General features: G+C 45.6%; 1 protein-coding gene across 1 annotated transcript; it reads left to right on the top strand.

The window, feature by feature from the left end:
- The first annotated feature begins 706 nt into the window (after positions 1–706).
- On the top strand, positions 707–24,477 carry SCN1B (sodium voltage-gated channel beta subunit 1). Its single transcript, XM_026718851.2, has 6 exons — positions 707–1,823; positions 12,126–12,292; positions 16,723–16,966; positions 19,312–19,453; positions 21,253–21,366; positions 23,288–24,477. The coding sequence occupies exons 1-5, from the start codon at positions 1,778–1,780 to the stop codon at positions 21,317–21,319; spliced, it is 666 nt and encodes a 221-aa protein (XP_026574636.1). The 5' UTR covers positions 707–1,777; the 3' UTR covers positions 21,320–21,366; positions 23,288–24,477.
- The last annotated feature ends 208 nt before the right edge of the window (positions 24,478–24,685 follow it).

Genomic DNA, 24,685 nt, shown 5'->3' with positions numbered 1-24,685 from the left:
CCAAGGTCCCTTCCATTCTCTATTCTGATTCAGTGACTGAACAGGACCAGAGCTGGCATTCAACGCCGGGGGTGGGGGTGGGGTGTGTGTGTGTGCCTCGGGACGGGCTCTGCAGCCACTGCAGAGAGTGACGCATCCCTCCTCCGCCTATGGTCGTGTTTCCATTCCCCCCCCCCGTCCCCCCCGCCGTTCCGGCTGCTCCTTCCCCTTCCCCGCTCACGTTCCGATCGCCCCATTTCCGAGACGCGGGCGGGTTGAAGCCACTGGCCGGGGGCCCAGCCTGGCTCGCCCTACCGGTACCTTTAAAAAAAAAAAATCCCCCCCCCCCAACCCTTCGATCTTTAGGCCCGCGTGGCTTTTTTTCCCCCGCTTGGTTACGCCGCCGCCGCCGCCGCCGCTGCTGCTGCAATGCATCAAGTTTGGCGGCGCCCGCCTCCTCCTCCGCCTGGCGCACGCTTTTGATTCATCCCTCCTCGCCCTGTCCAGCAGCGAGCCAGAGCAGTTCCCGGGCGGCTCAGCCTCTGCCGCAGCGGTGCGCGCCGCCGGGCAAGGCTAAGGCAAGAGGAGAAGCGGGGCGGGGGTGGGGAGTAGGTTGCCTCGAGGCCGGAGGAGAGCAGGTGGGGTGGAGGGGGGGGGCGGAGAGAAGCGAGGAGTCGCCCAGCCAGCGGGCGAGTCATCATCCCCGCCGCTCGCTCCCGGGCGGGCCCGATCCCCTTCCGCATCCAGCGCAGGCAGGCAGCTCCCCCCATCCAGCCTTCCTTTCGCCGAGCTCAGGCTTCGCCAGCATATCGGAAGGCGGGGGCCGCAGTCGCTCCGACCCCTTCCCGTGCAGCCCGCCAAGGTTTCGGCCAGCCGGCCAGCCAGCCAGCGAAGAGGCTACATGGATCCGGCCCTCTCGAGTCCCGCGGAGGAAGCACCTGCCCGAGGAGGGAGCGGCTGATCTCGGGCTCCTCCTGGGCGGCAGCGGAGAAGCTGCCTTTTGCCAAGGGCTTGCTTGGAGAAGTGGCCCCCCGCTTCTCTCTCTCTCTCTCTTTTTAAGGGAGGGGGGCGTCTAATTTGGAGAGGAGCGACCCTCTTCCCCATTGAGAAAAGGCCCCGGGAAGACCGCGCGGGGTGGGGCGGGGGCTTCATCGCGGCCGCGGAGGAGCCGCGACCTTCCGGCCGTGCAAGAGAGGGCCGCAAAGGCGGCACCTTGTCACTCCGGGCGCACCTTGAAGCCGAAAGGACGCGGGAGCGCGGGTGGCCGAGGCCGGGCCGGCGCGACCGGGAAGAGCCGCCGCCTCCTTGCCCATGGCTGGCTGAAGAAGGGGGACCCGGTTGCCGCGCTGCCGCTCGCCTTTCCTCGGGCCCATCCCAACTTTTATGGCTCCCCCAGCAGCCGGCCGCCTCCTCTGCTTCTTGGTGCCATCTCGCTCCCCGGCTTGGGTCCCTCGCAGACCCGGGGCGACGGGGGCAGCAAAAGCAGCAGCAGCAGCAGCAGCCGTCGTCGAGGCAAGGAGTGGCGGAGCGCCTCGTGCGGCCGACGTCCGTGACGATCCCGGGCAGGATCGGGTGTCCGAAGCAAGGGCAGGTGGATCCGGCCGGGACATTCCGAGCAGCCGCGGCTGGGTTTCCTTCAGCGAGCTATAAATACCCTCGCGGGGAAAATTCTTTGACCAGGATCGTCTGACTGTTGACCGCAAGAGATTGCTTGGAAAGGGCGGGACGAGCCCACCGAAGCGGGGCCCACCTCCCCCCGGCCGAGAAGGGAGCGCACCCTGGAGCCGGATCCCTCAGCATGGCCGCCCTGCGACCTGTCTCGCTGCTGCTCTGCCTGGCCTTGGGTGAGTTGGACATGCCGGGGTAAGGGCGGGGGGGGGGGGATTGAGAGAGAGAAGGACACGCGTGGCGTGGGATGGGGGCTCGGTTGGAGAAGGTCCGAGGAGACGGCGCGGGACCCCCGGAGGGTGTATTGAGAGGCCCGGCATAATGGCGAGTCTTCCCCCCCCCCCCCTTGAAATCCCTCCCTTCGGGCTGTGCGTGGACGCTGGCGGGCTCAGGCCTTGTGGGAGAGGATGATGGGCGGCCCCCCAGCCTCGACCCAGGCCGCCTTTTCTCCTCAGAAGGCCTCTAATTTGGAGGCTTTCTGAACGGCGTAAGCAGGTAAAGTCTCCGGGAAGGACTCTTGCGCTTTTCTTCTCTGGGCCTTTTTCGTGCCAAGCGAAAGGAAGTGTTCAATCTGGGATGCCCTCCGTTTGCTGCCGGTTTTAACAGATTAAGAGAGTTGGAGGGGTCCTTGTAGGTCATCTAGTCCAACCCCCTGCTTCTGTACCAAAGGTTGGGCCTGGACTTCTGGATCTGTGTGATGTGTAGGCTTGGATGGAACTCATGCAATCGCTTCCCCCCAAAACACTTTTGCACCTTTTTTGGGATGAGGGGGTTTTGTCCCCTAAAACTCTTGGTGCCTTAAATCCAGATCAGGCCCTCTTCTTCACTGCAGAAAACCTAGAATTTCTTGCAAAGCAATGAAATCACAGCGGCTGGGTGGAGGAAGAAAATGGGAAACTTAAAAGATGCTTGAGATTTGAAGGGGACTTCAGGGTGGTCAGAGGAGCCCTACTGAAGACAGGAGGCTTATGCCATGCTGGTAGGATCAAGGGCAATTCAGAGCAAAGACCGCCAAACACAGGTTTCTTTCTGACTCAAGAAAGGGAAATTGTCTTTTGAAACCTGGGATTTCCAGAGATGGTGGATGTCCCTAGCTCTGCAGGGACAGAGATGTGCAAGGATGGCAACCATGCTGCAGTCAGATTGGCAAAGCAATAGAAGAAATGCTTGTTTTTAATTCTGGAGGCAAAATATAATTGGAATATATAATTGGAAAATATAATTTTCACTGACTCGCACCTAAGTTTCTTTTAACTGTTTAAAGAAAATGATAAATAATCTGCCTCAGTCCTGTAGCCTGGGCCTGTAGCCTGCAATGTCAGTTCTCTCCACCCCCCCACAAATAATGCACACTAAGGCCATCTCTTACATCAGTTGAAGCTGCCTTACTAGCAAACTCTTAATGCATTTAAAGGTAGCCTTCCTTTCCTTGCTTTTTTTATTGAGTGTGTATGGTGAGACAGGAGGGTGTGCTTCCCATTTCTTCCCTTATTTTCTACAGTTTCCAATCTTGGATTTCCTTATCGATTTCAAAGGCTGCTTGGAACCTTCTCTTCATCAGTCCCTAGGAGAGAGCAAAGTTATTTTCTGGTCCAGAGAAACATATGCCTTACAGTGAAATTTGCCCTTCAGATGTCCAAGCCCTGCAGCCCACAATCACAGGAGATTTGAGGCTCTCTGTAGAGGGGTGTGAGAGTTTCCTTCATCTGGGGAAAAAATGTCTGGTTTTCCAACTTAACAATTTTTATTAAAAGGCATACATCCCATGACCTAAGGCTCCCTTCGTCAGATGCATCTGATCCTACCAGATCTGATCAGATGCTACTAGACTCTTGATTTTTTTGTGTGACCGTAGATAAACACAGCTGTCCTCCTGCAATGTCATCATCCTGCAAGAGTTGAAAAATAATTAAACACTTGAACAACAACCTCTTCTTTCTCTTATCCAGGAATAGAATGGAAAATGTGTATAGTACCGTCAATTCCCAACCTGCTAGGTAGAAACAATTTTTAGCATCAATTTTTATTTATTTCCAGCTGTTCCTATTTTACAACCTACAAAGTAAACCCATTGTAGACAAAGCTGATGGTTGGTGGTAACATTTTTAAAACCATCAAAAGAAACAGAAGGAGGATATTAATTACAATCGTAGACTCTTCAGTTTAAGACAAAAACAAAACCAACTAATAAAGAACTGAATTAAAATAAAATAAAGCATGTCATCATCAGAAGGTATTAAAGTAATTTGGTTGAAGGTCCTTATATAACTATTTTTCAAACTTGGCAACTTTAAAAACGTGTGGACTTCCACTTCCAGAATTCCATGCTGGTTGCAGAATTCTGGGAGTGAAAGTCCACACATTTCAAAGTTGCTAAGTTTGAAAGACACTGTTTTAAAAGGCCTTTGAAAAGTCTGGTTACAAGTGAGGGCTATGTATTTTGTTTTATGCTGCCCCTTTCTGAGAAGTTTAACTGTCTGCTTCTTAATGCATAACAACTCCTGAAAAGTAAGTTTATCTGACAGATCATTTCCTTCATTTCTATTTCATCATGGCTAAATTTGAATTCGACACTCTGCTTTTTTCAGTCCTAGTCCATGCCAGTATTCTCTTTGCCTCCCAAATGTTCTAACTCCCTAGAATATACAGCATTTTGGCAACCGTTTTTCCAATTTCAGTCTTCCCTACCTAGTTACCTGCAATTGGTTTTTCTTCCTGGTAGAGGAGTCACCCTATAAGAAACAGCTTCAGCAGAAGGACCTGGGTGTTTGGTGGAAGAAAAATTATATTGAACTCTTTTCTGGAAAGTTCTAGAGTAATCTGGTTTTCGTTGTCTGCAGGTGGGTTTAATCAATGAATAAATCAGTGTTGGCATATTCCGTCAGGCCACCAAGATCTCCAAAGTGGAGTGAATGGCTGCTGTAAGACCTCTGTAAGCGTGGTTGAGTTTTTGACAGAAATTCAGAATGTGTTTCATTAAAAGTGAGATTCCTTACACTTGGTTGTTGAAAACCTGGGCTGCGAAACTTGGCAGCAAAGAAAGTGGACAAGTTCACAGTAATTAAGCTTTCAGAATTATACCATATCATTAAGCTAATTCATTACATGCGTCTATCTGTCTATCCTTTATCCTCTCTCTTCCATCTATCCTCCATTATCTATCCTTTTATCATCCATCTATCATATTTTTATAGCTGCCCAACTCACAGATACGATGCTCGACCATGTACAATAAAACGACCAGCTAAAACAAATAAACAGCAATAATTAACACCTATTTACACACAGATATAAATAAGACTGTGTAAGAATGAACCAGCGACTTACACACACTAACCATCTTACAGGTTCCCTGTTGCCATGGGATCCCCAAGTCTCTTAAACTGGGTTTGAGGGATTTCCTAAATGGCAATAGGATCAGGACTAATTAACTGGGGAGGGGGGTGATGTTCCAAAGGATGGGGGGCCACAATAGAAAAGGCCATGCTCTTGAATCTCCCCCGATAGAACTCCTTAACAGAAGGGACCCATAACATGCCACTCCTGCAGGACCCCCAATGGGATGGGTAGATGTAACTTGGGAGAGCCTGTCCTTCAACTTGAGTACATGTCATTTTAAATTAGAAGCTGAGTTGGGAAGTGGGAGGAAAGGAGGAAATGGCATGAAGCCAGAAAGGCAACATGAAGCAATTTGCTTACCTCTGCACCAGATATAAAAACTTCCACCCCTTGCACAGTGTGTTGTGTCTTCAAAATATGCTGTATTTTATGTAGCAAGAATTAAAGATTGTATAATCAATCGCTGTAAGCTCCAGTTACCTGCCGCAGCTCCTGCTCACCTAACAGTTTGAAAGCAAATGCAAGTAGATGCAGTAGAGGTATCACTTAGGTGGGAAGGTAACAGCATTCTGTGCGCCTCAGCATACAGACATGCTATCCACATGACCATGGAAATGTTTTTGGACAATGCTGGCTGCCTTGGCTAAGAAACTGAGATGAACACACCTCCTAGAGTCAGATATGACTGGATAGGGTAAACCTTTACCTTTATAATGAATTATTTCTTTGATTCTTTTCCTGGCTTTTTTACTTTGTATAAACAACTCAAGGTAGAAAACATACTTAATACTCCTTCAGCCTCTTATTTTCCCCACAACAACAAACCTGTGAGGAGAGTTGGGCTGAGAGAGCGGGACTGACCCAAGGCCAGCCAACTGGCTTTCATGCCAAAGGTGGAACTAGAATTCACGATCGCCTGGTTTCTAGGCCAGTGCTTTAAACATTTCTCTAAAATGACTCTCTAATCATGCAATCCTGGGTGTTAACTTTTCTTTCTGAAAGGCAGTGTTTTTGCTATAAATGGAGCCTCCACATCTGGTGGCAATTTATCTTTAAATGCAGGGTGCCATGGAGAGACAATAAAGGTGGGCTTGTAGAGATTTCCTGGAATATCTTGCTGGTATTTCTTAGAAAAAAGCTACTAGATTAGATGTACAGTAATCCTAGTAAGGCTCTTATGTTCTTTAGTGTTGGCCTCCATGCAAAGTTGTCTCCTCGGAAGGCACAGAATTGTGGTTGCTTGTCTGACAGTATTTCCTGACCTTGGAATATTGTGTGTTCTGTTTTCATTGACATAACAAAGTATTTTTTGAAGACTGAAATCCCTATCAATTCTTTCTAGAACCTTGGCGCCTTTAAGACTTGTGGATTTCAACTCCCAGAATTCCCTAGCCAGTTATGGCTGCTTAGGGAATTCTGTGAGTTGAAGTCCACACTTCAAGTTGCCAAGGTTGGACACCCATGATCTAGAATGTTTTCTCTCCTAATATAAAGCCAGTTATTCTAACTCCAAGAATATTGGGGCAACCTAAAATTCCTTAGCGATTCATAAATATGCTTTGCATATGTTCAAATATGCAACACACTGCTTTCTGCTCCCATTCTAAAACCAGGTTTCCACTGCAGCTGTTTGGCTCTGGGCCTGCTTCCAGCTGATTTTCTTGAAAGCATTTGGAATTAGAAGTTCCAAAGCAATTCCATTACCGAACAAATCAATGGCCTTGCTTTATGTTGTGTGAGGCTCTTTGCAAATGACATACAAATGATATCCTCTAAAAAAAACCAAACAGTAACCAAATTTGTAGGTGCGTATTTACATCAGGTGTAATGGCTCTTGGGTGCATTGGATGAAAATGCAGTTTTCTGTTGTGCAAACCAATGTGGCTGGAGGCCACCTCTTTTACTTAGATGGCAGTACTGTGTGACTATACTGTAATGGGTTTTAACAATAATTAATCTGTTATGAATGTTTCCAGCAGCTTAGAGCAAATGGATCTCTTATCCTAGGAATGTATAACGTGAGTTTATTTACGAAAGCTTGTCTACTCTGGTCATTGGACAACTTTGTGTAGAAATAAATGTTCAGTTGGGGCTTATTGCTAGATGCCCAGGAATTCCAGCTTTAAAGATCTAGAATCTAATAATAACTTCTAACTGGTTAAATATTGAAATTACAGAGGAAGTAACATCTTAATAAGGAATTTAGTATCTTATTAGAGATGGGGGAAAGGAACGTAATCATTTAAAAATCCTTGTAAAGTGCGTTATTATCATTAGGTAAGTTGCACATTTGTGGAAATGTTTGGTTTTTGGATGCTGCTTAAAATGAATGCTCAGCCCATTTCCAATCATTAAATTTGCAGAGCTCTCACTCAAGTACTGTTTGCCAGCTTGTGGGGTTGAGGCCAAATGGTGCTTAGGAAGGTACATTGCATCTCAAAATCTCCCAAGTTGACAATCCTGTGCAATTCCCATAGCGGTAAATGTTCCCCTGGCTCCCGAATGTCATATTTCTCTGTCACCTTTGCAACTTCCGTGAACCAGAAATGGGGAGGAGCTTAGATTTATCTGTTCAAAGTTCTCGGTTTGGTGGGTGTCTGTTGTCAAATTAAGCAATGAGTTATAGGTAGGTCCTCAATTTGCAAGCACAATTTGAGACCCAAATTTCTATGGTTAGGCAAAGCAGTTGATAAAGGGGTTATGCCTGATAGCAATAGACTTATATACTGCTTCACAGTGCTTTACAGCCCTTTATAAGCGGTTTACAGAATCAGCCTCCTTCCCCCAACAATCTGGGTCCTCATTTTACCCACCTTGGAAGGATGGAAGGCTGAGTCAACCTTGAGCCACTCAGAATCGAACCACTGACATTCGGCTGAATTGGCCTGCATACTACATTCTAACCACTGGGAGGGAGGGAAGGAAGGAAGGGCAATAGCAATCGCACTTAAACTTATACACTGCTTCACAGTGCTTTACAGCCTGTCTAAGCGGTTTACAGAGTCAGCCCCAACAATCTGGGTCCTCATTTTACTGACCTCAGAAGGATGGAAGGCTGAGTCTACCTTGAGCCCGGTGAGATTTGAACTGCCAAATTGCAGGCAGTCGGCTGTCATCAGAAGTAGCCTGCTGTACTGCATTCTAACCACTGCGCCAACTGCAGCTCATCCAGTATTATTGATATTACTTTCTCTTTTGACATGGTTGTACAGTTATTGCAGTTGTTAGGTTAATCACATGGTTGTTAAGCAAATCCGGCTTCCTCCATTGACTTTGCTGGTCGGAAGCTGGCTGGGAAGATCACAAATAATGATCATGTGTCCTCAGGACACTTCGACTCTTGTAAAATACATGTTGGGTACTAAGCACTCAGATTTTTAATCACACGACTGTGGGGATACTGTAATAGTCATAAGTGCAAGGACGGCCAAGTCAGTTTTTTTCAGTGGTGTTGTGACTTCAGTCTCCAAACAAATTGCTGTAAGCCCAGGACTATATATACATCACTGTAGCATTAGATAACACCCTTTCTTCTTCCTGTTTCAATGGATAATCTGTCCTTCTCCAGAAGCTGGAGTAATTTATCTGATTACAATTTTGGCACCTATGGGAATGAGCCTCGCTGAACTCTGGGAGGTTTACTTCAGAATAAACATGCATCAGATTACATTATCTGCTCTTGCTTCCTCTTGAGATAGTTCTTCCTTAGGCATTCAACACTCTCTTCTTTTTTTAAATTCATTTGATTTTTTTTTTTTCAAAAAGCAAAACAAAGTGTGTGCCAAAACATTATTTCTCCACCTCTCTGCTTCCAGATCCATTTCTGTGATCAACATGGGCAGGTTGAAATATTTGCGGAGATCCCAAATTTCTAAAAGGTTCACCGTCATCAGCATGTTCACCTTTCTCTAGGTGGGAGATAGAGTTGAGTAAGATCTCCCTCACAGAAGCCTGTGATATGATGAATATTTGAAGCAAGGGATTTGCAAGGAGATACCTCAACATGTGGTTCTGCTACCTGTTTGTCTGGGTACCCAGGGAGGGCTGTAGAAATACTGACATAGTTAGAAGCATTTTTGGAGCTTTGTATGTTCTGTCACTTTTTGAGGGAAAAACAAACTCTCCCTATTAGGGTTTAAACTCAGAATGTCTGGTTAACAAAATATAAATCAGTAGCTAGAGATGACAATTATTGGGAAGTTAATAAACTCTAGTCAGTCGGAATACAGCTCGAAGGGACCTTGGAGGTCTTCTAGTCCAACCCCTGCTCAAGCAGGAGAGACCCCATATCATTCCAGACAAGGGACTGCCCAGTCTTTTCTTAAAAACCTCTAGTGATGAAGTACCCACAACTTCTGAAGGCAAGCTATTCTGCTGGTTAATTTGTCCTCATTGTTAGGAAGTTTCTCCTTAACTCCAGATTGCTTCTTTCATTGATTAATCTCCATCCATTGTTTCTTGTCCTGCCCTCTGGTGCTTTGGAGAATGAGTTGACCCCCTCCTCTTTAGGGCAGCCTCTCAAAATCTAGACATCTAATTTGGTAAAAAAAATCGAAGGGCAAACTCTAAATGTTTTTTTTTTAAAGTGGTTTGGAACAAAATCGTGTCAAATTGTAGTCTAAGGATGGTTAGAGTTGAACTTACATCAGATTCACTTTTTAAATGAGAGGACATTGCAGCATATCCCCAAAACTTGGTTAGCCACCCTTCAGTGGGAAGAAACAGCCATCCTTTGTGATAAAAAAGCATATGGCACTTTTTCTGCATATGCTGCTATGGTGTTCACAGCCAGGTAAAAGAATAATGGGAAAAAGTAGGTCAAGATGTTTTCGCTTTCCAGAATTCATACAGCGGAGGTTCTTATATAGCTCCAGCAGATGAGCGAGGCAGAAATTCCACAGGGATGGATTTCTCCATTTTGTTCGATCCACCTTGTGAATTTGGAATGCCTTTGAAAGATGTGAACTGTACAGGGGGTAAGGAATCAGGACGAATATCAGAGGGCATCTGCCAAGGTCTGCAAATTGTCCGGCCGTGCCAGCTTTGCTAGGGTTCTCCACGGCCATTGTCACCTGTGAGCAAAGTAAAAAAAAAACACACACACCCAGACACATCGTGAAGAAGTGGTGAAGAAGATTTGGGGGAAAGCAGAAAGAGTGGTTGGGCGTGTAGAGAAAAGAGCGAATGGCCTTGAGGGACAGCGGGAAAAGTCAGATAAAAGGGGCCAAGAATGTAATGTGAGTATGGGTAGTCCTCAGTTTGCGACTGGAATGGAACTGCCCATTATGGTTACGAGTTACAATGTTAATTAAGCAAGGTGCCTGCGTGATCATCACCTTGCTTAATGACCTCCTCCTACCTGTGCTCTCCCTGATACAGTTGTTAAGCAACCTTACCTGCCCTGAGCCTCCCAAGGCCTTCCTCATACCCTTGAGGCACTCCTTGCTCCACTTCTTGTCTCTAGGGTCCCTGCAGGCCTTGGGCCTGCTTCCCCCCACCCCGGGGTCTCTCTAGGCATTGTCTTTGCTTCCCACTCAGCCATCCACAGGTGCCCCAGGCCGCTCCCTCAGTTTGACTCCTGTAGGGAACCCCAGCACGAGATTTTGCAAGATTCTGTTAACTATAACTTTACAATAAATTGGCCTATAGGACTTTCAGGATGGCTGGGGAATTCTGGGAGGTGAAATCCATCCATCTTCTAGTTGCTAAGGTTGAGAGACTGGTCTCCCTGAAAGGGCTGACATTGAGCAATACAGATTAGGTACAGAGTTGGAAAGGAACTTGTAGGTCATCTAGTCCACCCCCCCAACTAAGACACCCTATACCATTTCTGACAGGTGGCAGTCCAGTCTCTTCTTGAAAGTTTCCAGTGATGAAGTTCCTACAACTTCTGAAGGAAAGCTTTCCATTGGTTGATTGTTTCCACTGTCAGAAAACTTCTTATGTCCAGATTGAATCTCTCCTTGTTCAGTTTCCATCCATTTTTCCTTGTCTGGCTTTCAGGTACTTTGGAAACTAGCTTGACCCTCCTCTCTGTGGCAGCCCCTCAAATATTGGAAAACTGCTATCATGTCTCCCCTAGTCCTTCTCTTCACTAGACTAGCCATGCCCAATTCATTGTATGTTTTAGCCTCTAGTCCCCTAATCATCCTGATTGCTCTTCTCTGCACTCTTTCTAGAGTCTCAACATCTTTTTTATAGTCTGGTGACCAAAACTGGATGCAGTACTCTAGGTGTGGTCATACTAAGGCTTTATAAAGTGATATTAATACCTCCCTTGATCTTGATTGTATCCCTCTGTTAATACTATTTAGGATTGCATTGGCTTTTTTGGCTGCCGCCGTAGACCCTTAGCTCATATTTAATCGGTTGTTCACTTAAGTCTCCAAGATCCCTCTCACAGTTACTGCTATTAAGCCTGGTTTCACCCAGTCTATAGGTATACTTTGGGTTTTTCTTACCTAAGTGTGGGACTTTACATTTCTCTACATTGAATTTTGTTTTGCTATATATTCTTATTCTTATTGACAAAATGCAGGAGAATATCTGAGATTCTGCATCCTTCCCTGTGCAGAAAGGATCCTTGATTGGAATTAAAAATTGACACCCATATAAACTAAAATAAAAGTTTTGGCGAAAGATTTACACTGTCTGAAGGGGAAACTAGCACATTTATCATTATAAATATATATAATTGGATGTAATCAGTATATTGGATGTAATCAGTAAATTGCAATGGGAAAGAATTTAAAAACAACTCTGGGTTTTTTTAAAGTATTTATTCCTCACTTTTCATTCTTTTTTTTTTCTTTTTCTCTATTTTTGTTTACAAGAACATGGACATTTATTTTAGGAACGACGACAAATAAGGGTGAGATATGCATATAAGTATTAAGGTTTAGAGAGTGTTGTGGTGATTTACTATACGTTACTTCCTAAGATGATATAAGGAATCTAATTTTGTATATTCCATTAATTATTTAAACAATGAAGTAATAAATGTGACATGTTATGACAACTGTAATCATTTGTTTTGTTCCCTTAAATATTTTAAAATATAAAAAAAAAAGGATATAAAAACTGGAGACGGGAATTTTGATACCGCTGGATTCTAATTTTCCTGATTTCTCCTCTTTCAGTGACCTTGTGTCAAGCTGGCTGCGTGGAGGTGGATTCAGAAACGGAGGCTGTAGTTGGCCAGTCTTTCAAGATCCGTTGCATTTCGTGCAAGAAGCGCAGTGAAACAGATGCGGAAGCATTTACTGAATGGTTCTTCAAAGAAGAGGGCACCAACGAGATGGTCAAGGTGTGAGCCTTTTTTGCTGTGGCCCCCACCTTCTGGAATATTCTCCCACTAGAGATGAGGTTGGCCCTCACACATTCCTAGCCTTCCAGAAGAGTCTTAAAACCTGGCTCTAATGGATGGCTGGAGCCCTGATAGATGTGCTCTGTGCTGGAGCTGGTGATAGGATACAGAGGAGATTCCCAACCACGTGTCCCGAGTCCTCTTTGTCAGGGGTCTCCAACTTGGCAACTTTAAGATTCGTGGACTTCAGTGCCCAGAATTCCCCCAGCCAGCATGGTTGGCTGCAGAATTCTGAGAATGGAAGTTCTCAGGTCTTAAAGTAGCCAAAGTTGGAGAACCCCCTGCTCTTGGTTATTTAATCTCCCTTAATTTTAATCATTTTGTATTATCTTTTTGTTTTGTAAGATGCCCAGAGTTGCTTCAACAGTGTGATGTGTGGCCTATTAAATCAACAGATAAATGCAACCAGTATTTTCCCAGCTGGCTTCTGATGAGCAAAATCAATGGGGGGGAAGCCAGACTTGCTTAATGACCACAGGATTCAGCTAAAAAAAACATGGCAATACAAATCATAAACCGGGCACAATTCATTTAATGACTGCTTTGCTTAGCAGTGGGAATTCTGGTCCCAACTGTGGTCGTAAGCTGAGGATTACCTGTAGTAAACGCAGCATTTCTACATGTGTGTAAATTTACATGTGGGTTATTTAACAACAAATCTGAGGTGGGGAAAAGAGAGCAAGACAAACAATACCCACCCTTCTGTGTCATCCGTATGCAAATGGGCATCACAATCCATGAATTGTGGGTGGCCTGTTCCGTTGTATTTTTCAGCAGAAGGTGCGGAGCCAAATCACAATGAAAACATTAGCCCCGAGTTCCTTGGTCTTTCCTCTGCCATGCCTTCTTCCTTCCTGCTTTCTTTCTCCCTCTGTATTTAGGAGGCTTTGGGACAAGATCAGAGATCTGAATTGATTCACTTGCAGAGGGATATTGAAATCAGGCCGAAACCTGCCTTCCGCCATAGAGTTGCAGGTTGTTAGTCCCTGATTTAGTCAATAAATTGATTATTCACTGAAGCTTTTGCAGACCAAAGCTGTCCCCTTTTTAAGAGCTCACATAGGGAACACAGATATTCTAATTTCCTACATAGTGGCAGCACGCGTTTCCTCTTCCAGTGCCCAGTTATTAATGGTATGGATTTTATTTTTTCCGAGTAGCGAAATGGATGTGATTTTTAGGTACTCTGTGTTTGTGCGACTTTGTTCCAGGGCATATTTTTGCAACCAGGATTTAGGATTAATCACTCCAGCAGCACCTGTACGTGCAGGTCTTCTGATGAGAAGGCAAACCAGACATCCCTTATTTCGGCTAGGAGTCCAGTGGGGACAGAACAGTTGCATGGAAATGACCCATTTGCCCTTGAGTCAGCATTTCTTGATTGGCAGCTTGCAAATGCACTGGATAAATAGCTTTCCAGCTGTGTCCTCAGTTTGGCCTTTCTTATTTGCAAAGGGTGACTTGATTTCCTACAGCTCTAGTTCCATCTCTGCCCATCCCCGGAAAGAAAACAGATTTCTCACCCATCCCTTTCTCTGCTGTTCTACAGCAGAAATCTTGAATCCAACCTGCAGCTCTTTAATCTCACCCTTGGTAAATCTGCAATTCGGTCGGCACTTCCCTGAAGGCAAACCCTGCTAACCTTTTGTGGGACTTTATTATGACTTTACACATGGTTTGCAACGTTGCCGATAGTCATGAACCTCGATGCATGAACTGCAATTGGAAGCCAGAATTTCCATTGCTAAGCAAGCTGGCTTTAAGTGAGTCGCATCCAGTTTTACAACTTTTTTGAGGGGGGGGGGGCGGGCACATTCTTGAGGGAATCACCGCTGTTGTTAAATGAACCATGAGCTCATTAAGTGGGTCTGGCTTTCCCCATTGACTTTTGCTTGTTGGGAGGTGGCTGGAAAGGTAACAAACGGCGATCACATGATCCCAGCACACCTCAACTATCGTAAATACACATCAGTTGCCTGCTGCCAAAATATGGATCATGCTGCAAAGGTGATAAGTGCCATTGTAAGTTTGAATGGTCATTAAACGAATGGTTATAAATCAAGGACTACCTGGAATAATATTCTTCCAGGAATATTTTTTCTGCTTTTGTCAAGCGAGGACAAGATGGAACCATTTTAACTATGGCCCAAAGTAGAGAGTCACCCTTACTGCTGTGCAGTGGTTAGAGTGCAGTACTGCAGACTACTTCTGCTGACTGCTGGCTGCCTGCAATTTGGCAGTTCGATTCTGACTGGCTCAAGGTTGACTTGGCCTTCTGTCTTTCTGAGGACCCAGATTGTTGGGGGCAAAAGGCTGACTTTATAAACCTCTTAGAGAGGACTGCAAAAGCACTGTGAAGCGGTATATAAGTCTAAGTGCTATTGCTATTGCTTACCATGTAGAAATAGGAAAAATGATTTGTATAGATTTAATCTGTATTAGAAGTCCAGTTGCTCTGATCCCCGTTTGCATGACATTCGCCACCTAAAAGGCATGTCTGGTTTGATCTGGTTATTCTTGGACGGGAGACCTCTAGGATGTAAAGCAGATTGGAAAGATTAAAAAAAGCATTCTAGGAGAAGGGAATGACATGTCACTTTTCTGTTGTTGCCAGAAAACTCCATGGGTACAATCATGTAGTCATCTGGAGTCTTCAGCTTTATAGTAAATGGTATACCATTGGTGCAGCGCAGCCTGCCTAAGATAAAAGCCACCATAAGACCCTATATATCAGATATGGGGGAATTGCTATTTGGAGGCTCCTAGAACGGATCTGTCCTCCTCCATGGGCTTGCTAGAGAAATTGATGTTTTATGATGCAAGAACAAAAGAATAGCCTTTTCTGTTTCACATCCAGAACTAAGTACAATGACCACTAAAAGTAGCTCTTGGATACAGTCTTCTACAGCAGAAGTCTCCAGCCTTGGCAAAGTTAAGACTTGGGGACTTCAATTCCCAGAATTCCTCAGCCAGCCTATAGCTTAGCTGGCTGAGGAATTCTAGGAGTTGAAGTCCACAGGTCTTAACCCCTGCTTTACTGCTTGTGAAGGGAGCAAAGTAGTCCAGAAGATTTAAGGCAAGTTGTCTTCCAGAAGAGCGGAGCGTTCTGGGACTCAGAAGAAGCAGTTGGAGAGTTGTCTGGGAAAATAGAATAGGAATAGGAATAGGAATAGGAATAGAATAGAATAGAATAGAATAGAATAGAATAGAATAGAATAGAATAGAATAGAATAGAATAGAATAGAATAGAATAGAATAGAATATTCTTTATTGGCTGAGTGTGATTGGACACACAAGGAATTTGTCGGTGCAAATGCTCTCAGTGTACATAAAAGAAAAGATACACTTGTCAAGAGTCATAAGGTTCAACACTTAATAATAGTTATAGGGTACAATAAGCAATCAAATCATACTAGGAAACAGCCAATATAAATCGTTAGGTCACAGGGGTAGGGAAACTTGGCTCTTTTATCACTTATGGACTTCAACTCCCAGAATTCCTGAGACATAAAGTTATCCTGGCCCTGTTTTTTCAGCTTGGGAAATCAATTTGACCTGAATGGGACTGTTTAATATACTAAATATATTAATATATTTAATATTATATTTAATAATATTTAATAGTATATTTAATATATGGTTTAATATACTAAACAGTCCCATTCAAGTCAAAAATTGATTTCCCTCACAACTGAAAAACCAGTAGTCCAGGGATGGGGAACCGTTTATGGCTCACTCAGGAATTCTGGGAGTTGAAGTCCATAAGTGATAAAAGAGCCAAGTTTCCCTACCCCTGCATTAGGATACAAGTAACAAGGTTACAGTCATACAGTCATAAGTGGGAGGAGATGGGGGAAAGGAAGGATGGGAAGATTAGTAGTAATAGTAATGCAGATTTAGTAAATAGTTGGACAGTGTTGAGAGAATTATTTGTTTAGCAGAGTGATGGCGTTCAAGGAAAAGCTGTCCTTGTGTCTAGTTGTTCTGGGGTGCAGTGCTCTATAGGGTCATTTTGAGGGTAGGAGTTGAAACAGTTTATGTCAAGAATGTGAGGGGTCTGTAAATATTTTAACATTTCTACCTGAGTCCATTATTTTGGTTTGCCTAATAACAGCCCTAGCCCTGTCTTTTTCTTCCAGTTAATATAGGACACAAAGTGGTTCTCTTAGAAGAATCTCCAATCTTCAATCTACTGCCAGAGATGGCTATTGAAAATTAGAGTTGGGTTTTTCTGGAACCCTGACAACTATTTCACCAATATGTTACTTCTGCTCATCACCATCATATTATTACCGAAGGGCTGTAGTTTTTCTGTGTGCAGTACTCTTTTCTTCTGGTTCTGACTGGGTCCTCTCCCATCTTCTCTCCAGATTCTTCGCTATGATGTCTATGATAAGCTCGTTATATATGATCCTCGCTTTGAAGATCTAGTGGAGTGGAATGGTACCAAGATCATTGCAGATTTGCAGGATGTCTCCATTTTCATCCTGAACGTGACTTTTGAACACAAAGGGGAGTACATGTGCAGTGTCAATCGCACACTCCATTATGCCAATGATTTCTCCTACAACATCATGGTCAACAAAACCATCCACCTTGATGTGGTCGAAAAAGGTAAGCACAAAGCTGGAGCTCAAAGATTGTGGAGCAGGCAAAGGTATCTTGGCATGTTGTAGACCAGAGGTGTCAAACTCAATTTCATTGAGGGCTGCGTCAGGACTGTTGTTGACCTTGGGAGGCTGGGTGGTGTGGCCAACTGGGTGGGTGTGGCCAACTTATGTTTGGCCCGATGTTTCTGTTGTGGCCTGCCGGCGGCTGAAGGAGCTGGCAGCAGAGTTGGACAGTAGTGAGGAGGTTGGGGAGGAACCTGGGCTAGTCTTGGAGGCTGGGGAGAGCTCGGATGAGGGCTCTGCATCAGAGGCAGAGATGGGGTCAGGGCAGGATGGTAGTCATCAGCTGCCTTCAGTCTCAGACAGCAGTGAGGCGGGAGAGTTTCTGGAACCGGTTCCCAGCCTGCGCGTGAACAGGGCTACCTGAAGACGAGGACAATTGAGAAAGCAGGGTTGACTCAGGAGTAAGGCCACACCTCCAAGATGATTGGCCCCTCCCATAGGACATGAAAGAGGAGCGAACGGGACGTGAGCTTTTGCAGGAAGCAATTAGTTCGTCTGTCAATTCAAGTTCTGTTTGACTCTGTGTCAAGTTTGGCCTTGCCCTGCGTTTGGCAAGTTTGGCCTTGCCCTGCGTCTGGCAGCATTCCAAGTGCGATAATGTGGGTGTTTACAAACATTCCCCTGAAAGATTGTTTGTGAAGGCTTGCAGGCTGTGAATGTACATAATTCACAGCTGTGGAAATAAAAGAGGTTTTGCCGAGACTAAAATTGTGTTTTATGCTTTCTAAGGAAGCCTAGGTCAGAACAGTTTCCTCTTCACATTGGGTAGACTGGGCCAAAGCCACATATCCCGGCCTCTTACATTTTCCAGGACAGCCCCGCGAGCCGTATCCGATCATACAATGGCATTGTGTTTGACACCCCTTTTGTAGACCATTGGAGAGTTCAAACATCAGATTTCTTAGGAATCAGAGCATCTTTTTTTTAACCACCTTATTTTCTACAGTGTCCAATCTGGCAGTTTATCAAGCAACTTATCCAACAATTCCAGGCAAAAATAAATCCAATGTGAGCGACGTCAGAAGGAAGGGGTAGGTTCTTGCCTAAGTTCCACCAAGGAGCATAACCAGAAGTAAGGATGGATATAGCCAGAATCAAAAGAAATAGAGCCACAGATAGACTAGGTATAACAGTTTGGGGAAAATAAATGTTATTTTGGCAGCCCATTGCAAACTTCTCAATTGTCCTTGAGAAGATCCAGTTCCTGGGTGGACCATAGAAAGCTGTTAAAAAAAAGAAAAGAAAAGAAAACCCACACTTCAGAGCAGGGGTACTTAACCCTAGTCTGTGGACTGCCACTGGGCCATAGCATGACAGCAACCAGACCGCACAAACAAGTGAAGCCCCACCCACGGGATGCAGGAAGCTGTTCTGACCCAGCGCCCCAAACACGACAGACCCTCTGATGTGAAGTCAAAATATTCCTTTATTAGGAATCCCAGCAGCCCCAGCAAAAAGTTTCTCTCACGGGTTAACAAGTCCATCCCGCCAGATGATAAATAGTTATCTGCCACACCTATTCATCTCTGCACGCCTGGCTTTTATTCCCCAGAGCTAGAGTGGAGCCTCGTTGGCAACGGTGGCTCTTCCTTCCCCAGGATCGGCCCATAGATTTCCACTGCTCTCCTCTCCTCTGCCTTCTGCGCAGCCGTACATCAGGCACCGGATGTTCCTCCTCTTCTTCATCAGCCACCTCCAGACCTGGGAGATGTTGACTCTCCACCTGAGGGCTGACGAATGGCCTCTGTATCTCTCTCTCTCTCTCTGCAAGCTCCATTCCCTCTTTCCCCTCAAAGCTCCCTCCCGGGTTGCCCTGATGCTGACCCTCCCACGCCTCCTTCTCTGATTTGGGTGCTGGAGGGGCTGGAGGCCAGTAGGCCACAACAGGAATGCAAAACCACCACCCCTCTGGTCAGCGGAAAAACTTTTCTCCATAGAACCGGCCCTTGGTGCCCCAAAGGTTGAGGGCTATTGCTGTAGAGGAAATCATTGAGATGCTGGAATTCTTGTAGCTCCATTCTGTTCATCTAATTAAATCAGGCTAGAGAACTCTGAGAAAGGTGACCGGAAAGAATCCCATTGAGTTTTCGGTGTTTGCCGGAGAGCCCAACTGTAAGTGGGTTCACTTCCAGATGAAACCAGGTCATCCTTTGCATGGGTGGTCCATGAACCACAGTTTCCTCAGTATTCCATTTCCATTCTAGCAAAAAGTAATCGAGTTTAGTTAACCTGGATGTCTGTCTGCACTTCACACAGCCCTATCCCTGTCTTCCCTTTCATCCATAGCCAATCGGGATATGGCATCTATTGTCTCCGAAATCATGATGTACGTCCTCATTGTTGTCCTGACCATCTGGCTGGTAGCGGAGATGATCTATTGCTACAAGAAGATCGCTGCAGCGACAGAGGCAGCTGCTCAAGAAAATGCGTAAGGAGAATGGGTTAGGGCAGGAAAAGAAGCAAGGGGGAACAATATGGACCTTCCACGTTGTAACATCTAACTGTGTTGAGTGGCTATTAGCTACCAAGCGCCCTGTAATAACCCATAAGGCTCTGGGAAGATGCTACCGATTGGATATTTTGGGTACTGATGAGTAGCTCATAACAGAACATGCCAGACGTGGCACTAAAAGAAATATCCAAGCTGATGTTGACATTAGACATTACTCCTGTCAGCTTCTACGGCACTCTGCGTCAGCCCAACAAGAAACTGATGCCATATAGGTCATTGTAGTTGTTATCATGACGAATATCGTCACAGGATCTTGCAATGTTGAATATGCTTTCCACCTCACTGTATCTTTGAGTTAAGTAGAGAGAGGCTTTCTGAGTTGTTTATCAAACTACGCTGAGTAGGGCTGAGATGGGACAGTGGATAATTAAGTAGGTATATACATAAGAAAGGAAAATGGAGTGGTGTGGTAGCTCAGAGGTGGAGCTCTCGCCTCACAGTCAGGAGGCCGTGAGTTCAATCCTAGGTAGAGGCGGATATTTCTCTTTCTGGGCCAATGAGAATACGTCTGCTGAACAATACTCTGCATCGGTGACAGGAAGGGCATCTGGCCATTAAAACACTCAGCTAGCTCCATTCAGTTGCCCAGGCTCTACCCCCTGCAAGAGATTATGGGGTCATTAAAAGATGATGATGCCCAAGAAAGGAAAATCTCTGGACCATGTGTGTCCAGTGGGAGAGAGAGTATACTTGCTTTTTTTCCTAAATTGTTGGCAAAGCCAAAGTGTATACTTTTTTTTACGTCATGCTTATTTCATTGATTTGCCCTTTTCAAGGACAGAACCTTTCCTTCATGGCTTGTGATTGCGCACACAAGCATTTGAAAAAGTGTGGAGTTCACACTTCTTAAAACCACTGAGTCACCAAGCAGCTTCTGCATGTTCACAAGGAAATTAAGGGAGCCAAAGCGCCTTACAGGCTTCCAGAGGAAGACTTGATGGACCATGAATCCTGGCTTTGACCATAAGCCCCACTCATTTTTCATCCTCTCCCTCTCGGTTGGGCTCTTCAGCTTCCCGTAAATCAAGGTGTCCTTGCAGCCATTACTCATCCTTCTATAATTATACTGCTGCTTTATAACCCTGATTCCGCCTCGTTTCATCCTTCTCCCATCACATCATGCAACGAACTGGCTTGTCACTAGCTTTGTCTCCTGTGATGGGATTCCAAAATTTTTACTACAGGTTCTGTGGACATGGCTTGGTGGGCGTGGTGTGGCTTGGTGGGCGTGGTGTGGCTTGGTGGGCGTGGCATGGGAAGGATTCTGCAAAATCTCCATTCCCTCCCCAACCCACTAACCTGCTTTTCAGCTGGGACTCAGGAGGCAGATAATAGATGGGGGAGGGGCCAGTCAGAGGTGGGATTTGGCAGTTCTCCAAACTACTCAAAATGTCCGCTACTGGTTCTCCAGAACTGGACAGAACCTGCTGAATCCCACCTTTGTTTGTCTCCCTCACAGTGAGGAGGGAGTGTTCTGGACCTCCTAAATGAGTCACTTGATCTTATTGGGGTACCAAAGCACATCAAGGATAGATAGATAGATAGATAGATAGATAGATAGATATTTTTAAAGATACTGAAGGCTGGCTTAGCATTTGGTTGTGATGAACCTCCAGCAGTTACTGGAGTTTGTCTTGTGTAAGGGAGGAGTGGGGAAAGGCGAGCTCAACCTCCTTTCTGAAGTATACTCACCATGTCTTTCTGTCCCCTAACAGCTCGGAATACTTGGCCATCACATCGGAAAGTAAAGAAAACTGCACAGGGGTGCAGGTAGCTGAATAGCCCAGGCCAGGCCGTTGATGGGCACTGGGATTCCTGGTTTTTATAAGGTATGATCGTTATCGTCACCATTGCCTAAATGAATATCATACAGACAGTTCTCATCTGTACAACTGTTCAAAGTTACAACGGACTTTAAAAAAGCCATTTACAATCCACCCTCAAAGTTAAGACTGCTGTCTTAAAAATGGTCATAAGATAGAGTCCGGTCATGTGTTATCTTGACTTACAACTACAATAACTTATGACTGAAATTCTGGGCTCCATTACGGTCATAAGTCAAGGACTACCTGTAATCTAACTGAGTGTTGATTCTGGGGATTGAATCTTAAGAATCATGAAGGTATTGCCATAAATTGTACTCTGTTCTCTTGCAAAATAGGAGATTTCAAATCCAGGAACGTTGACATTTCTAAAATTTGGTAAATTTCCCTGGTATTGCATCAAGAGCTGCAACAATATTGATTTATAATGATATTATTATGTACTTTGTATTCTCTTCTGAAGAATACTTGGGAAATGCTAGTGATTTAGGATTCATTCAAGCTTTTCTCAAAAGCCTAATATTGTAACAAGGATGTAGTGCCTATTAATATTATTAATAATAGTATCAAGGGTGCCTGGTGCTTTGCAGACTCTAATAAGAGCCAAAGATATCTCTGTCTCAAATTAGATATGGGAGCAGTGAGGCAGTAGGGAAATACAACTCCCATCTTTGCATTTACTTCTCATCCTTCTACCAGTTGATATTGTTGGAGAGGAGTTTGGCTGACTTCTGAAAGAGAGAATGGACCCAAATTGTCTTACTGTTTTCCCCCATCAAAATTAAACAGCAGGAGAAAACTCCCAACTAAATCTGATTTGATGTACAGTTAAATTTCATTCGAATACACAGACTTTTATCATTCTGGAAAAAAACAACAACAGTCTGGTAGCACCTTCTCCAACTAGCAGATTCTTTGGGAAGGCATCAACTAACACGGTTGTCTTACAACATCAACGATTCCTAGTAAGTTTCCCCTTCTGTCCCATAACCATGTGGAGGTGACATTTCAGACGTGTTGAGGATCACCCTTAAGGGCTTTTAGGGCTCACTGGTTGAACAGCAGGAAGGTGAAGTTTGACTTTCCTCTCTTCCTTCTCCAGAAGATGAAATTGCAACAGGTCAGAGAAGATGCACCAGGCTAGGACAGGCAGCAGAGATATTCATTTGTGCCATGATGTCATAGTGTCAATGACGTTATATCAACCACCCTTTCCATGTCATTTCTATGAGGATTTGACGCTTGTGATATCCCTCCCCTTCAGATGGGAAGTCGATAGAACAGGGGTGTCAAACTCAAGGCCTGGATCCGGCCTGCAGAGCTGCCCTGGACACAGTGAAGAACCAGTCCTCCCAGGCTCCGTTTTCAGCTGCAACGGCCTCCTGCAGCCCTCTGCCAGCGAAAACTGAGCTTGGGGAGGCCGCTTGCAGCCCACCCAGGCTCCATTTTCAGCCATGACAGGCTCCTGCAGCCCTCTGCCAGTGAAAACTGAGCTCGGGGAGGCTGTTGCGGCCGAAAACGGAGCCTGGGCAAGTGATGTCCAGCTGGCCATGCCTCCCCTGGCTCCCTCGAAGTCAAACACAAATCCTGATGCAGCCCTTAATGAAACTGAGTTTGACCCCCCCGGGGATAGAAGATTTTAACAGCTGCCCTCCCCCCCCTTTAGCAAGCAATCCACTAATAATAACAGATAACAGATTATCAGAGTTGGAAGGGACCTTGTAGGTCATCTAGTCCAATCCGCCCCCCCCTCCCCAAGCGGGAGACCCTACACCACTTCTGACAAGTGGCAGTCCAATCTCTTCTTGTAAGTCTCAAGTAGTGAACCCTGGCACCAGTGTGGTAAAACTCCCGACTGCCAGGCCTCCAACCAGGTTGTCTTTTGCCGTCAAGGTGATCTAACGCTGCGTTATCCACAATTTTCCAGGGACGAGGCTTTGACGACGAGTGGAGAAGAGGCAAAATGACTCAGCAAGAGCGATCAGCAGCCCAAAGAAAAAGTGAGCTGGAGCCAAGCAGCCCCTCCCCCTCAACTGCACGGCCCCTTTCCTTAATGAAAGCATGCTATTTTTAATACCAGAACTCTCTATCCAAGCCAGCCACTCAAGATTGACAGTCATGCCTATCTTTGGGGGGGTGGGGGGGAAGGTGGGCTTCTCCTAGCAAAGGAGTTTCGCTCTTTTAGTCCCAGGTTATCACCTTTCTGGAGTGGGCATTGCCCCCCCGCCCCCGCCAGTAGCATGAGGAGAACACAGCATGGCGGCTTGTTCACGTAATGCAAAAAAGCTTGAGGTCCTTCCCCACAGTGGCCTCTTCTGTCCCCCCCTTCCCCTCCGGGGCCGGCCAGAGGCCTCTTTCCTTTAGGAGCACTTGCGCTTTCTGATGTTTTTGCACATTTCTCGCGCTTCGAATTCTTTCGGTTACTTCGCAACCAGCACTTTCGATGGGTCTGAGGAGAGGATCCCACCTATCTCTCCTGCGTGTCAAGATGGATCTGGACTTCTCAGTGGCCACAGCCAGCCATGGGTTGAGTGGAGACTGGGTAGAAGACAATTGCCTAATGGTTCCTAAGCCGTGGAGGGAATGCTCGGATGCAAACACTGTCCTAAACTCTTGTTACGGAGTGAACTCTCTAGGGTGGGGACGGATGTGTGAATTGCGCCACCCCGAAGGCCCGTTCCTAGCCAAGGCACCCTTCACCTAATTTTCTACCAAGGTTTCCTTCTAAGCTGGCTGTCTGGAAGATGGGGAAGGTCTTTGCAAAGGAGAGACACCTTGGAATAAAAATCAGATGGAGGAGGAGACTTTTGCTTCTCTCCCTCTGTCCTAGAGAGGTGGGTTGTCACGGTGCCCTGCGTTGGGCCTTGGTGGCTGAGCTTGGCCTTGGAATTGGTGCAGACCAACCGTCACAGCAATGCCATCACCTCCGTTGCCCTCCTCCACATTTCCCCTTCCTGGATCCATTATATTACCTTGCCAGGCCATTTTGGCTGTTTGGAGAATATTCTGACCTCCCCTCTGCTCAGACCCCCCCCCTCCCTCTGGAGCTGGTCCTAGGAACCAGCTGCCATCACAATAGAATAGGGTTTGTTCATAAATAAAGATGATTGAATTTCACCCGCTCTGGCTCACTGGTGTAATTCCTATCGTAAGTGTGATGGGTGACTATAGAACGTCTGGATGGGTCTAAGCAGGGGATAAGGTGATGCAGATTTTCATTGGAAGGAGTGGAGATGATGGGCCTTTCCTGACAAAGAAGCAAATTCACCCGACCGTAATTGACAGTGAAAAATTGCTCCTTTATTTAAATCATTTAACTCTGCCA

This window comes from Pseudonaja textilis, chromosome 10 (assembly GCF_049901715.1).
Source record: "Pseudonaja textilis isolate UNSWEBS1 chromosome 10, rPseTex1.2, whole genome shotgun sequence".
Taxonomy (NCBI): Eukaryota; Metazoa; Chordata; class Lepidosauria; order Squamata; family Elapidae; genus Pseudonaja; species Pseudonaja textilis.
This window is presented reverse-complemented; position numbering and strand designations above follow the sequence as displayed.

Excerpts from the sequence above, each read along its gene's own strand:
- SCN1B (XM_026718851.2), top strand. The coding sequence starts at position 1,778 with ATGGCCGCCCTGCGACCTGTCTCGCTGCTGCTCTGCCTGGCCTTGG. Across the intron at positions 1,824-12,125 it reads GCTGCTCTGCCTGGCCTTGG|TGACCTTGTGTCAAGCTGGC; the intron begins GTGAGTTGGACA and ends CTCCTCTTTCAG. Across the intron at positions 19,454-21,252 it reads GCAGCTGCTCAAGAAAATGC|CTCGGAATACTTGGCCATCA; the intron begins GTAAGGAGAATG and ends GTCCCCTAACAG.